The sequence below is a fragment of the Tachypleus tridentatus genome, chromosome 6 (genome assembly GCF_004210375.1).
Source record: "Tachypleus tridentatus isolate NWPU-2018 chromosome 6, ASM421037v1, whole genome shotgun sequence".
Taxonomy (NCBI): domain Eukaryota; kingdom Metazoa; phylum Arthropoda; class Merostomata; order Xiphosura; family Limulidae; genus Tachypleus; species Tachypleus tridentatus.
In genome coordinates, this window is record NC_134830.1 from 154,449,756 (window position 1) to 154,466,853 (window position 17,098).

Sequence of the window (17,098 nt, forward strand, 5' to 3'; positions counted from 1 at the left end):
CATATATTGTAAGTACGGAAGTAACTTCCTATCAATTTCAGCTAACATTTTTTGTAATATATTTCGACGTATAAAGTATGAACTAACTTTCTGTCTTCAGCTACATATATAATACTTGTTTTATCGAAGATAACTCAGTTTTACAATTTCCAACGGTAAATAATAATTTTTGTTAGTTATTCTGAATTCTATTCTGGTCCTGCTCAATGAGGTTCAGACTGTCTGATATTGGTACGTTTCAAAATTTTCTAATGTTTACTAAGACTTAGGAGAATTTCTGGTCATTTAATTGATGAGACTGGTTTAATTAGTTCATTACAGTGATACGTTAAATTAACTATTTATATTTAGACCTGTCTTTGTCGTTCGATTTTATTGTTTAATTGACGTAAATCGTTTGTATTTACTTATGCGAACAAAAATTTGAAAGCATTTTCACCTGCGTCTATTTAACCACGTTTTCATGGAATCCGATCGGAAATCGTGATGCTATCTTTAATATACTTTAATTCTAATAACAAATTTTCAAATGTTAACAAGATATACTCTAAATAAGGTATCATAGTTCTTAGTTCCTCCTTGTATCATCCTTACTGGACATCAGATTGCTATTACCTGATTTGTCATATGAAATGACGTAATATTTTCCGAACCACCGTCATCGAAATTATCACGACAACTTACATCAAAAGATTTGTCGAACAATATTACTTCTTCTTGTAATCAAACTATCAATCAAACATACTGTATAAATTCGAAAATTATTCACATCTCTCATGTAATATAAGATTTCTTCTTCAATAAAAATCATACGCGTCTTATTTCTCATTGGTAAAATACGTTCTTTGCCGCCAGGTTTCCATTCATCAAAAGGATAATGAAAAATAGTAAAGCGACAGATATTTCTACAACTAAAACATATAAAGAGAAATGTCCGATAACCTCTCAGACACACACATATATATATACAAAATATTCAATATTGTTTATCCACGTCCTACATTCTTAACTTAAGTCTAATTACAGCTACGACTACTGCTTAATATATCGTTAAAAGCTTTTAGCACACCAAGTGCTTCATCAATAGAGCTAACATTAACTCTGTTAATGTCATTTGTGGGTCTATGTACAACTACTTGGAAACAAAATTTCACTCGTTTTTAGTAGGGGTAAGGATTACTTCTGGTTGAGTTGGTGCACGACCACGTGATCTAAGGTTATAATCATGGGTAACAGTATCATCTTACGTCGTCATAGATGTTCTTGATACACAGACCCTGTTACTTGTCCTCGATACTAATGTGGTATTAGCGTCTTCTAACTCTTAATTTTCTGTCTAGGCTTTACTTATCTCTTCATCGTTATAAGATAAATCTAATTTATTCGAATAATAAGATTGGACTTTAATATTTTCTTTTTTGTTAGTTGTCTGGTTTTCATCATTCATATATTCCTAAAGATAGGGTTTCCTTTCTTCAGTTTCTTTTATCTATTAACAAGTACCAACTGTTTTCCTTTTTTACACATTTTTGTATTCTCAAAATAGATTGAACTTGTTTGTTTAAGTTCTCTGAAAGTGTCTTTCCACAGTTTTACTTATTTCTTGGTGTTTCCTCTCTCAACAATAATTTATATGTTAATTTTATTTCATTAGTTTCGTCTTTTTATTTGTTTGTTTCTCTCTATCTTGAGCATGTTGTATTAGATATTTTTTAATTATCTTAAAGGCTAACTGCAGTCTCTGTAAAAGCTCAGTCTTGTAATCATAACCTTATGATGATAAAATATTTTTATGGTCATTATCTCTTGCTTTGGCAGCAGTACATCTCTACCATGTAATAGAAAAAACGGACTTTCCAGAGTAGACTCATTTTCAACACTTTTGTAATAAATGAACCAGCTCTTTCCAAGTTTTATTATCTTTCTCACAGTATTGAGAGATTATATCTCGCAAAGTTCTAATGAATATTTCTAGTAATACCGTAGCAGCTGGATGGAAAGCAGTTGCTTCAGTTTTCTGTACACTTAACAATTGATCAATGTAATTTTCTAAAGTAGAAACGAAGTTACCATCTCTATCCAGAAAGTACTGGGTTACACCGTGTCTCGCTATTATGTTATTTGCAAATACTTCAGCAATCGTTCTCGTTTTTTGATCATGCAGCAAGTTATTTATTAACTCCTCTTTATTTTGTTCACTAATCTCATAATCTAAATCACAAATTATTGGGCCACACACTCACGTTAAATCAACAGATCAATTTTAATATTTAATTGGAATTAAGCAGGATTGGTGACAGTCGAAGCTTTTTTTTGATAATACAGTTATTTTATAAGATACCATGGTATCTTGCCATTATTTTTATTTTAAGAAATTAAAGAAGTGGCGGTAACACTAATTAAATTCACTGTTGGTGCTTTACCATCATCTACAGTCAAAAATCATTATTAGATGGGATTTTATCATAATCTTGAATCAAAATCTCATTTGTTGACAGGCACATAGAAAAATGTTTTTTTTATACTGTTTGAGTCACACCAGATATCACTATATTCCAGACAATATTTGATAGGACATATTTATTTATCAAATGAAATCATGGTTTCAAAACAATGATTTAAATAAAACTTAAGTTTATAAATTTCTCCATTTTGGTCAATTCCAGTCCCAACATACAATATTTCTATTGACATATTTTCGGCGTTTCCTTTTCAATAATGAACTGAAACAGTGTTGTAGAACAGTGTCTTTGGCTTTACTTTACGTTAACACTTCCATATTTCCTCCATGGCTACAGATTACCTGCGATAAAGGAAAACAATGTACCATATTATTGTACAATTTAATAAGATTCATCAAAACTGTTAAAGGTCAAACAGTATTTATATATTCACAAGCTTTTGATCTAATGACCCAGAAAGGATCAAAATTTAATCAGAAATCTATCGAGTCATTCGATATAACATAACCTATATTACAGGTATTATAATTAATAAAGATAGTGTAACTATCCTTAAAAGAAGAATAGAACATTCCATACGAAGCACGTAACAATTACTCGGAAACAAGCTGATAAAGTAAAGTAAATATTCACATCGATTTTAGATCTGTTTACAGCTTTTTATTGAAACACCAATGAAAATTATTTAATGAGAACATGAGTTGTTAATCACACATACTATACCAACTGTGAAACAATTGTTATTAAATAAGTATCTGACAATAAATAATTAGCGTTTGGAAAGTTTATTTATATTCAGTTGTGTTTGTGTGTTTTTGTTATTGCAAAGCTACATCGGTCTGCTGAGGTCCACATATATTCAGTTGTCTGTACTATGAAAATAGAACACTAAATCATTAAGAAATAATTATTGGACTCACCGTATAACGTATACTTTAAGTAAAATGTTAAATTTTCTCCTCAATAGCCTTAAATATACTTATTTATAAAGTTTCACATAACATAACGTAACTGTACCTAACCTAAACTCGTTTGGAGTGTGACAAACAAATAAATAATAATAATGTATAACATTAAAAGAAACAAATTAAAGTTTTTAATAATTCAGATTGAAACGAAGGGTAACAAATAACTCTGTATTTTACTTTTGGAAAAAGTAATATAAACCTCATAAGGCTTATTCAACATGATACCGTACTTTGAAAGTACATCAGTGTCAGAAAGAAAACTGAAAACATTTCTATAAAGTTTGTCGCGTTGAGTTGTGACTTAAATTCGCTTGTCAATACATCTGGAGAAAAAGCTAATTATAAAGTATGACCTTTGTATAATTTGAAATCAGGAAATAGTAATCTGGGTTATAACAGTTTCGTAAATCAGAGCTGTGACCTTCACTGTGATTGCGTATTTGCAATACGCTATAAAAGTTCGTAAATTTGAAGAACACTATTAACATAACGAACTTACTTAGAGCCGATATCAAGGTCTTTTTACTTATTGCACTGGAATGAAGATGAGACTAGTGGTAAGTGTTTTACAGTTTATTCTGTAAGTTACTTATCGGTTAAACTCTATTACAGCTCACCGGAAACAAATAGTTGTATTTGGTGCTTGGTATTATTCCAGTATAAGAAGTGGCAAAATAATATCAGATAAATAGACCAAAATTAATTTCTGTTCATTAGAGACTTGATCTCATTACATTGTTAGTGAAATATAAATTGATAATATAATTCTTAGAAAGATATTCAATTTCAGTATAACAGAATTCCCAGTAAAATAATACCGTGACAAACAATCTCATCATATAAAACAATAAACAAGAATATTATGTTGAATTTACGATCAAGCTCATCGCGCGGAATCTGTCACAACACCAGTAAAATAATCGTTATGTTGAATACATTCACTAAATTAATAAGTCATTTCTATTACAGTTATTAATACAAATTAGGCTAAACGATTTGGACTAAACATGAATAATGCCATTTATTTTATACATAGTCTGTTCTATGTTTGAACATTTCACAATAAAATATTAAAACTTTATGGGGAAAAGTTATAGGATAAGCTAGTTTACATCGTACTAGTTTGTGTTACTGTTTCTCTCTGTGAAATAACTATGGGTCTACAAACTTTCCTCACAGAAGAAGCAAGTAGTTTGTTTTTTTAATGATCATAGTTTCATAAAAAAATATTTATTTTTTACAGAATTTCATTCTACTTTTGGTGATTACGGTCTACACTGTAGGAAGTTACGCTGAAAACGGAAGTGACAAAATAACCCGAAACATCCACAATGGTTATGGTTGTTACGGAGATATAGGGGGAAATACTAGAGCTCTTGGCAGACGTGGGAATAAAAGTGGTTTTGATAAGAAAAAAGATTTCAGAATATATAATGGTAATGGAAGATACGAGAAGAATATGTTTAGAAGAGACCCAGACGTAGGTTTGGTTTTTGATAGTGACCCTAACTTAAGGGATAGGTTAAGAAGAGGAACAACAAGACAACAATCTTCCAAAGGAAGAAATGTTCTCAGAAAGGGAATAAGAGTGAAAAGTGAGCGAAGAATGAATGACAGTCTACATTTGGACCCATAAAATCGTATTGGTGGTGGGAAATTGGTAACAACTCACTTAATTTCATTGTTCATGTTAATATAAATAAGTAAGAATATCAACATTTAAAAACGGATATGTTTCAAATAATAAAGTTAATCAATTTATCCACTAGGCCATACCTCTCGACTCATATATCTGAAGATTGCTTATTGAAATCCCTATCGTATTAAACATAGTTGTTCTCTCATGGGCAAAAGAGTAATCGAGTAGTTTCAATATTCGTGACTTATTTTATGTCTTTTTTATCAATGTTAACATTATCTCACGTGATATAAGAATGTTTAGTCTGGTCTTTTAATAACAATCACACCACATCGTCACTGCTTTGTTAACGTTTGTAAGAAGCTGCATTGTTAACTTTACTGTTTTCAAAATTGTTGAATACTTAAAGAGTTTTCAATTGCTCAGTGTTAATATAAGTAATAAGTTTACTAAGTAATGTGTAATGTCTGAGAGCTTAAATTTTATACACATTAGAAAAACGAATTGGTATGAAATGAGAAATATTAGAGCACCAGTACACGTTGTTTATTTAATATAGGAAAGCTACACAGTGGTGTATGTGAACTTTGTTTATCGCATAGAACCTACATCAGATATTATCGATTTAATCACTAAAGTTATTGATAAGTCGTTGGGAGAAGAGAAAGGCCTGTTATTGTTGTACATCATAAGTAATCTTCAGTTTTATTAAAAAAATAAGATTGGAACATTTTAACATCTACTTTACAATCAACTGTAATAGGAAGTAGGACGAGATTCATAAATAGCGTTTGTGATATGTTATTTGTTACACAAGATATATATATATTTATATGTTATAATAAAATAACTTACAACAACATCGACAGCTTTGTCCTTTTAATTCAACTTTAATTCAAAACTGGATATATGTTTTTCTTTTTACAGCTTCTTAGAACCTGGATTATCGCCGATAGAAATGATGTTGTGAAATCTTTCCTTTGTTCAATAAACTAAGGGTTCAATATAACCCTTAGGTTATATTATGAAAGACAAATATATTGAAATTACTGTAAACTGATTTTTGATATAAATAAATTTTGCATTTAAATTCAGTTTTATTTTAACGTAAGAGAAAATAAAGAACAATAAAGTAAATAAAGTAAGAAATAAAGTGTAATTTATAGTTAAAAGAAAACTTTTGTTAATCTGTTTGTCTGTGTGTTTCTTCTTTACCAGGAAAACGTTCGATACAGAATCAAATGCTTAGTTAGGTTAGTTTATTATTAGTATATTTTGACAAGATTATTTGAATAACGAAATTAATCAACAGGTTTATTGAAGAAAAACCTCATGTGTAGTTTTATAATATTTAGACTCGTTTATTGATTCCACAGCAGAGTTAGTTTCAACTTATCAACTGAATAAAGTTTGATACGTATAAAGACAATGTTAAGTTTATGATGAACAGTGTTTACCAGAAATGTAATATTTTTGACATCTTTTACAGGTACTAACAGATATGTGGGAGAAAATGATATACACTTTTAAATACCAGTGTGAAACACATCTTAAATATTTTTGTACCAAAAGATGGCAGCATCATTTATAAATAAATGTTTTTATATTTTAGAATAACTTGTTCTTAATATTTAACAAAAGGTTTTATAAACATTCTTCAAGAAATGTTACATCGATATTGATTTTACAGTGACAACCAAATTTCACCTTCGTCACTACAATTAATAAATCTCAGGATGAAACATTTGACCGTGTAGCAAAAATATTTCTTCATGTCGACTTGAAGACGAAAGGCGGAAGCCTTTCGGAACGTCGTCCTCCTCACTTGTGTTCCCACAACAAGCAGTTGCCGTCCATTCTACATAGTTCATCATATTTTATAGTTTTATTCCCATCATTTTTTGTGTTAAATCAATCTAATACAAGTTCAAATACTGGGAGACATACACGGGTGAGAAAATATACACAATATTTTTTTTTCGTGAAATACTAAGAAACAAAAGATCTTGTTATTTTCAATTTTCTCATAATCTAATTCATTTAAAAATATGTGGATTAAATACTTCTTTATAATAAACTTTCTGAAACAAAATAAATAAATTTTATTATGACCATGTTCATAATACAGAGGAGTTATAGAAAATATATGGGAAACAAAACACATTTAAGTTGTGTGATAACTATTCACACAACTAAATTAATTATAGTTTCAATTTACAGTTGAACAATAATATGTTGGTAAACAACGATGTGTGAATATAAGGAATTTATCTATTTTGTAAACATGTATTATGTCCCATCCCGGGGAAACAAAATCACTTCATTATATGTTCTATGTTATCGTTCAAGTTCCTAAAAGAAAGTTTTTCGTGATTCTTCGTATGTACGAAAAAATAAAATTAAACGCATCTGGATCCTGAGACAAGACTATAAGAAGATTCATGTTTCTCAGACAAGACGATTGTAATAATTTGGGTTTTCCAAAAAAAAAATCTAAACAATTAACCTTATTAACTAGGTTGTATGGAAATCATGCGAAGAGCGAGCTGTTCTTCATATTTACTGACGAAAGACACAAAAATTAAAACTTGCCACAACAGAAAAGTTGTTGCACGAAGTCAATAGTTCTCACTACACGTTGTTCTTTGCTGGTACAGCGGTACGTCTACGAACTAACCATGCTAAAATCGGGGATTCGATTCCACGCCAGAAGGGTATACTTGGGATATGTCTTCCACTGGTATCGAAACGTTCAGGATTCTGGAACATTATATAATATATAACTGCGGATTAGGGAGTAAGATGGGTGTGTTCCTCTGAGAAAAGGCCTAATATGCTATACTTCGTATGTTTTCCTTTTGATAAGAAGTCGTTTTTGTATTATCATAAGAATATATGTCACAAAAATTTCAAACTCAACTTTTACAACGAAGTGTAAGAATTCTGAATACGATTTCTGTTTTGAGGTCAAGTATCACAGATTTATTTATTTCAGACATTGAAATAATTTTATTAAAATATGCAGATATTGTTACTAAACCAACAGGCAAGTCTAATAAATTGTGCCATTAATGTTTTGAAATGAACAATATTACAGTATCGTATAACATTCCGTGTTAGGCCTAACTTAGCCTGTTAAATTTGACTGAGCCTTCACATTTCACGAAATTAAAAGTAAAGGTTTGACACATATTGTTTTGAAGGAAATCGAAACTCAAGACACGTTGTTTAATTAGATACCAGTTATCACACTAAGTCTTCTACTCAGCCCTTCGACCCTTAAATGCAAACGAGATGATGAAAACTTCGTGTCTAAAGTTACATCAATAAAGAATGTTTTAAATGTATTTGAAATTGTTTTTCTCATGAATTCAAACAGAAATTGGACCCTATTAGCCTTGGAATGGCCTTTAGGCAATGTTTCAGACTCATTTATACAAGATTCTTTTGAATATGATATGCATCTTGAAGAGTATATGTTTTGGAACGAATGAAAAAGTACTTCTTTTGTAACTGACGTTTAAATTGACGTCAAAACACGAGATAAACAACATCCAATCATCTCATAGTTAAGTGGTTTTTTATTAGCAAGTGTTCAGTTTTTTTATCCTGGTTTCTAAACCAGGATAAGTGTTTAACAACACTTAAACATAAATATCAATTAAATTGCTGCATAATGATATCAACAACAAAGCTTAAAATTACTTAAAATCGTTGTCTGGTAATCGAAATCGTTAAGATCACGTTTATCAAGATCGAACAAAATCCAAGAGAATTTCAACTAGTTTATAATTCCATTTGAGTATTTTAATATTTTATTTTTTGAAAACAAACTGAATGCACTAATAAAAAAGTTTAAAACAAGTAACAAAAATATGTCATAATTTACACATTGTTTACCACAAAACCCAAATGTATTAAGTGTTCAAATTACGTTTTAATATGAAACATTTGTACGTACTGATTTGTGAGGAATATTTCTATGGTGGGAAAATTACATAAAGTTTTGTGAATGGAGAATTTTAAAAAGTTATTCAGAAGAAACAAGCGATGGAGAAATGTAACTTATCTATAGATTTCCAATTTCTGAGACGTTGTTTCAGATAAAAAGTTGCTAACCGGTAGTTCACTGATGTTTACCGAACGTCACCATTTATCCACATAATATAACCAAAACTATCTGAAACATGTTATTAATGTAATTATAAATTTATTAAAATGTAATTTTCCTTTGCGCGAACTGACGATATAACACAATAATGATTATTTGGCTTGATGTCGGTCATTGAAAGTACATCAGTCTCAAAAAGAAAATTAACAAATATTTTCTAAAATGTTATAGGTTTGATTTATCTTCGTTTGATAGTCCATCTGGGTAAAAGCCAAATATAAGTTACGTTTTTTGTTATTAATTAAAAGCCAATAAATATGAATTTGCGTCATAGATGTTTTGTTCATCACAGGTGTGGCCTTAAGTATGATTGTGTCATATCACACCACTATAGAAATACGTACCTTGATATAATCAACTAACTAACAACCGATATCAACGTCTTTTACCTTATTGTTGTCTAATAAACATGAGGACAGTGGTATGTGTTTTACAGTTTATTCTATCAGTTCATTATTGACCAAATTGCAAAATAACTCACCGAAGACAAATAGTTGTATATGTTGCATGGTATCATTTCTTTATGAGAATTGGCAGTCCTAAACGTAGAATAATGTGAGATAATTCAATTAAAATTAATTTCCTATGATAAGAGACCTGATCTCATTATAGAATAGTGTTAGTGAAATGTAAATTGATAACGTAATTTTTAAAAGGGTATTCAAATTTAGTATAACAGAATTCCCAGTGAAACATCATAGTGACAAATGTTCTCATTTTATACGGAAATGAATATTTTTTTTAATTTTAATTTAAAGTAATCTATTTAAAAATAACTCTCAATAAAAGTTAAAAGCTTTAAGAAGAAAATGCTATGCGATAGATCAGTCAATATAATTGTGTGTTTGAGTATACGCTTGTCGGTGTAAAAACAACAACTTTGGACACACAAACTTTCCGTAATGAGAGAGTAGATTATTTAAATTTGTCATAATTCGTGAGAAAGTTAAAGTTTGATATATATTTTTATTATAGGTTTTCGTTTTCCTTTATGTTACTCTTCTCTGCACTGTAGAAAGTTATGCTAAAAACGGAAATAACGATAGAAACCAGAACATCGAATATGGTTGCGGTTATCACGGAAACAAAATGGGAGATATGAGTAGTAATGACAGACATGTGTGTAACGGTGATCCAGGTTTTCATAAAGTAATGGAAATACAGGAAAGAATAAGAAAGGGTTAGGAAGAGACACAACTGGAGGTTCAGACTCTAACATTGGCGTGAGAGGTGATGGAAGTTACGACACTAGGTTGGGAAACGAAAGAGTATTGGATAAGGAACTAAGAAAGGTTGATGGTCAAAATGTGGGTGCAGGAAATCGTAATGGCAGAGGATAATTGGTAACAGGTAATTTAGGTGACTATAAATTATTGAACATTTTAAATTTTAAATACAAAAATTTTGTGAAGTTTCACTTTTCTCGAAATAATGTTAAAAAATTTAACTTTCTGGTCGTGTCGATTGATTCGTAGCGTGAAGGTCGTGGCTTCAAATATCCGTCACACGAAACATGTCCTCTTTTTTAGGTGTAGTGTAGTTATAATGGTAACGGTCAGTAACACTATTCGTTGGTAATATACTAGCCCAGAAGTTGTTTTTCACTGATAAATTAGAAACGGTAAGCGCAGATAGTTATAATTTAACCCTATGTTAAATTAAAAAGAAGAAACAAACTAATTCAGGAATACAAAATTGAGAGGAGATAAAATGATTAAACAGTTTATAATTTTTTATAGAAACTTACTGATTGACCAACATTTATCCCCAAGTGGCACAGCGGGAAGTCTGTGGACTCACATCACTGGAAATGGCGTTTTGATAATCGTTGTGGACAGGCAGAGACAGCCCTCTGAGTAGCTTTGTGACCAATTTCATATATTTAATGCTTAACATTTAGAATTAAACCTTCCTAAAGGATTATGGTTGCAAATAAGACTGGAATATAACTTAATATATGTATCTAGGGAAGTAAAGTGTAAGTTCACATATTTACAACAATATAATTTGGGATTTGATTCTTAGCAGCGGACAGACTGCAGTGTTTTCACATTTTCGTAGATCAGTCACATTAAGACATTCTTATACAAAATATGTTACACGATGATACTTCATGTCACGTAATAACGTCTTTTTAAAATTCCTGACTCATAGAATACTTTATTGTTTGATGTTTTGTTTTTTAATTTCGCACAAAGCTACTCTCGCGCTATCTGTGCAAGCCATCCCTAATTTAGCAGTGCAAGAGTAGAGGGAAGGCAGCTAGTCATCACCACCTACCGCCAACTCTTGGGCTATTCTTTTACCAACGAATAGTGGGATTGACCGTAACATTATAAGGCCTCACGGCTGAAAGGGTAAGCATGTTTGGTGCGACAAGGATGCGAACCCGCGACCCTCAAATTACGAGTCGCACGCCTTAACAGCCTTCTCTTTAGAATTACACTGCTAAATTAGGGACAGTTAGCGCAGATATCTCTCGAGTAGCTTTTCACGAAATTTAAAAACAAAAAACTCTTCAGAAATAACACATCAGGCGCCTGTTAACCGTTTATATACTGGCGGTGTGTTTCTCATGGGTACTATAATAATCGATGAGATTCTCGTTTTACAATTTGTCTAGAGAAATCTACAAACTCTGGTTGTCAACATTTTATGAATAGCAAAATGTGACTTGAATTTAATCGAAATGTGTCACTTTGGTGAAAGTACATATGACACTTTTCCAGAAATCTGCACTTGATGGAGAAAAAAGGTTATAATTTCTGGATTCAGTAAACAGGAATTACTGTATTACATAGGAACATTTTAATACAATAAAACCATTGCAGGTCTCTGTTGTTCAGTAATACTTAAGTAATGAAACTTATTATACTGCTATAACAATAAGTTATAGGAAAAAATGCAGCATGAAAATATTTTGTTTCCTTGTAATTGAGCACAATACATGTTTATCCAATAAGTCAGTTCATTACATCATGTTGTTTATCAACTTCTTATTAGTCAGTAATAAACTGAAACTATAAACTAGTTTAGCTGAATTTGTAGTTATCACACGACTTTAATGTGTCGCTTTTACATGTGTATTTATAACGATTCCTCAATATTATAAATATGGTTCTGATATGGTGGTAAAAACTTATACATTTTATTTCAGAAAGTTTATTCTAAATAATTGTTTAATCCACATATTTCCCAAATATGAATTACATTATGAAAACAACTCAATATAAAAAGTTGTTTATTCTTTTACTCTTATTTCATAAATAAAAACCTTTTCATGAACATTTTACCATCTCTCGTGTATTCTTGTGTTGACTAAACGTGTTAAGGCGTGCGACGCGAAATCTGAGGGTCGCGGGTTCGCATCCCCGTCGCACCAAACAGGCTTTCCCTTTCAGCCGTGGGGGCGTTATAATGTGACGGTCAATCTCACTATTCATTGTAAAAGAGTGGCCCAAGAGTTGACATTCTCTCTACCACATTCTACTATTTCATGGAAAACATACCCTGTCATCATTCGAAAGTTTTTCTTTAATGTAATAGGAATTTCTGTGTATTTTAATGTTATGGTCAAATATGCTTCACGATAAAACCAAAGAAATGGATAATTTGAAAAATAAACGCTCTAGAAGAAATATTACTACATGAACAAATGTTTGACATGGAGATTTGTTAATTGTAATGACAATGGTAAAAATTTGAGGGTGAATAAAGACGTAACATTTCTCGAAGAATATTTCAAACAGTTTTTTTGATAAATTATGTAAACTAAAGAAAACAACAAATATTTATATATTATACTGCCATCTGTTGGTACAAAAATATTTTGTTTTAACAACAGTCCAAATATGATGCATGTAAATCTCTTTACTATTTGTAGGTTTCACAGATTGTAAGTGCAAAGGTAATTTCCTTTCAATTTCATCTAATACTTTTTCTAATTTACTTGTGCGTATAAAGTACGAACTCAACATTCTGTCTGCAGTTACAAACAATTCTTGTACTAAATTTAGTTCCACTATTTCCAACTGTAAATGATAATTGTTGTTAGTTATTCTTATAGTTCTTATCAATCCTTCCCGTAATATCCTTACTAAATATAAGATAGCTGCTCCCTGATTTGTCATATGAAATGATGTCATATTTTCCAAACCGTTGTCATCGAAACTAACACGACTACTTACGTCAAAAGATTTCTCGAACGATGTTAGTTCTTTTCGTAAAAACTATTAATCGAACATACTGTAAAAATGGTATATCTCCGAAAATTATCCATTTATCTCCTGATAATATAAAACTTCCTTCTTTAATAAAAGCTATACCCGTCTTATTTCTTTATGGTATAATACTCATGTTCTGTGCCGCCATGTTTCCATTCATCCTATGGATAATTACCGTGGTAAACCATCAGTTATGTGTACTACTGAAACATATAAAAACAAGTGTCTAACGATCACACACACATAAATATATAACACATACAACAATGTTTACACAAGTCCTATATTGTCAACTTACTTCTAATTACCACTACACATATGTAATTTTTCGGTCTCTGTACAGCTACTTGTGGAAGGAATTTCACTCGTCGTTTTGTAGGAGTAACGATTATTATGGTTGAATTGGAACAGGACCTCGTGTTATAAGGTTATAATCAAGTGTAACAGTATCAGCTTACGTCGTTCCACACGTTCCTCGGGAAAAAGAGACGTTGACGTCACTAGACACGCTGTACGTAGAGTCATCTATGCCAACACTACGATCACCAAATATATGGTATTAAAGTCTTCATCATGATAAGATAAATCTTGTTTTTTGTAATCATCAGATTCGAATCCAATACTTCTTTTTTAGTTTTCTGGTTTTCATCAGTCATATATTCGTACTGATATTGTATCCTTTCCTTCAGTTTGTTTAATCTATTAACATCTACGAACAATTTTCTTTTCTATAAAGATCTTGAATCTCAAAATTGATTAGACTTGTTTGTTTAAGGACTTTTAAAGGGCCTCTCCATGGTTTTACTTGTTTATTTGTATCTCATTTCTTAACAATTGGCGTATATAATAATAGTTTATCTCGTAATTTCACACCATTAGTTTTTTATATGCTTGTTCCTCACTACGTTAAGTAGCTTTTGTTAAATGTTTGTCAGTCAACTCTGATGTAAACTACATTCTTTCTTATAGTTTAGTGTTGTAAATATAATCTACTGCATGATTAAATATTTTAGGAGACATTATCTCTTACATAGGCAGTACATCTCTGCTGTTTGAGAAAGGACTTTGCAGAGTAGACTCATTTTCATCACTTAAGTAATAAATGAACTAGAGCATCCCAAGTTTTCTGATATTTCTCGTAGTATTGAGAGATCATATTCTACTGAATCATTCTACTAATACGATAGCAGCTGGATGAAAAGCAGTTGTTTCTGTTTTATGGGCAATTAACAACTGACAAATGTCTTTTATTAACTTGGAAACGAAGTTAATATCCCAATCCGTTACTAAGTACTGGGGTACAACGTGTCTAGCTACTATGTTATTTACATATGTTCAGCAATCATTTCCGTTTTTTTGATTAGGCAAGCATACTGGCTCTGGACATCTACTTCACTTGAGTGCGGCTACTAACACGTATTTAGTTTCTGTGTATGAAGTAGGTAATGGACCTAAAATGTTCATTGCCACAATCTGAAATGGTACTCATAAACTTGGAACTTGTTGTAATGCAACGTTTGTAAAGTGTGGTCGTGTCTTTCGTTTTTGATATTCCATGCCTGAATCAAAATAATCTTTAATATCCTAGCGCATATTTAGTTAAAATAACCGTCTATTTATTCTCATGTATGTTTATGCAAAACCTAAATGTGCTACAAAAGTTGTATAATGATATGTTTTCCTAACCTTCGTCTTCAGATTTTGTGGTACGACTATCTGTAAAAACTTATCATTATCAGTTCTTTACATAAGAAATATGAGTCTTACCCGTACTCTGTATCTTTTCCCTGTAAGTTGTTTATTTAATCATCTTTATTTTGTTCACTAATCACATTATATAAATCCCAAATTACTTATAATTTATTCTCACTTTTGGTTTGGTTTTCTCCAATTTTGTTAATAGAGTTTTCTGTTGTGTTTCTTCAGCAATCAAGACGTGTCCTCATTCGTCTTCATTTCACTATTAGTTCTCTCCTGGTCTTCTGTAACAATCAAGACGTGTCCTCATTCGTCTTCATTTCACTATTAGTTCTCTCCTGGTCTTCTGTAACAATCAAGACGTGTCCTCATTCGTCTTCATTTCACTATTAGTTCTCTCCTGGTCTTCTGTAACAATCAAGACGTGTCCTCATTCGTCTTCATTTCACTATTAGTTCTCTCCTGGTCTTCTGCAACAATCAAGACGTGTCCTCATTCGTCTTCATTTCACTATTAGTTCTCTCCTGGTCTTCTGTAACAATCAAGACGTGTCCTTATTCGTCTTCATTTCACTATTAGTTCTCTCCTGGTCTTCTCTTTAAACTCATACAAGAAATTTCTTCAAGGAGTGGAACGTTGTAATCACTCGCGCACTTCACTGTTTCACACGCACTTAAATTTCTCATTTAACACTTCTTCGCTCACGTTTTATTCCACTTGAATAACATTATCGTAATGTGGGTTTTCTTTTATCTATCATTGATTGTTTTTCGGGTAATATTTCAAAACTTCCTTTGTTATCGTCTCTGGCTAATTAATCTTGTCCTTCTACACCTGTTCTCAAACTTTTCATTTTTAGAATCTCAAACATATATATATATATTAATTGATCATATTAAAATATTATCTGTATGTTTAAGTTACGATTAGGTAACATATCCAATTAATTACGAATTTAATAATAACGTGTAGCTATTAAAAATCATTCTACATCAAAATCAGATGGGCTTTTGTTACATAATTCAACCACATCAGTGCCCTGTCAGGAAGACAACCTTCTGTTGGTGCCCAGGTCTGATTTGGTTTTATTCTTGAATTTAAACAGTTCATCTAACTTACAACATATCATTAAAGCCAGTGTTTCACGTTTTGTGTATATCACACTACTTACTAGTTTAACTATAAAAAACATAATGTTTATTCATTACTGAATCAGTCAACTTCCAATTATCTCAGTTACTTCCTTCTGCTGTAGCTCTCACGTGGTCTACATGTTGATGAAATTCCATGATACTTTACCCAGCTCTCGAAAAGGTGAAGTTTCAGATTTCATCTTGTATGTTTGACAGCTCAATGAGGTTTGACTCAACAATTATATTCTGAATTATCTGTAACTTTTTTGTTGACAATAATTCTTGCCAGTCGGGTACTCTTATATTAATCGGACTTCCTGTATATTTAGTTTTACTTCTAAAACTATAGGATAATGTAATTCATTGGCTGTGAGCAGAACAAGTTCTAATCAGTCTATGATATCAACTATTCCTTAATTTAATTACATCAGTTCGATAATCAAACCGATTTATATTTAATTTAATATCAATAAGAAGAGTTCATCTTTCACTTATAAAATAACGAAGTTCATGGTGTCTTAATTTTGTGAAAATAAAATTATTATATTTTTACACAGTTCAGGGTCACATACTCTAATGGGACCTTCTATAGATTTCAGCATATACTTCCTCTATCATTTCCACAGTTAGAGCCAGCGAACAGTTTCAAAACATTTCCACCTGTCTATTAAAACACGTTTTTGTGGGTTCCGAAAGGAAATCAAAATGCTATCTTTAATATCTCTAATTCTAATAAAAATCTTCTATCTTAACAAGATATCGTCTAAGGCCTCATAGTTCTCAGTTAATCCTTCCTATAAGATC

At 31.1% G+C, this 17,098-nt stretch overlaps 2 protein-coding genes across 3 annotated transcripts in view; both read left to right on the forward strand.

Moving 5' to 3' along the window:
* LOC143254148 (uncharacterized) overlaps window positions 1-17,098 on the forward strand; it is a 420,077-nt gene that overhangs the window by 216,812 nt on the left and 186,167 nt on the right. The gene's annotated exons all lie outside the window — the stretch shown is intronic.
* On the forward strand, window positions 3,832-6,678 carry LOC143254147 (uncharacterized). Of its 2 annotated transcripts, none has more exons than XM_076508943.1 (3): window positions 3,832-3,987; window positions 4,674-5,090; window positions 6,559-6,678. In XM_076508943.1, the coding sequence occupies exons 1-2, from the start codon at window positions 3,970-3,972 to the stop codon at window positions 5,064-5,066; spliced, it is 411 nt and encodes a 136-aa protein (XP_076365058.1). In that variant the 5' UTR covers window positions 3,832-3,969; the 3' UTR covers window positions 5,067-5,090; window positions 6,559-6,678. The 2 variants fall into 2 exon arrangements, with proteins under 2 accessions (XP_076365058.1, XP_076365057.1); XM_076508942.1 differs by lacking the exon at window positions 6,559-6,678 and adding an exon at window positions 5,997-6,159.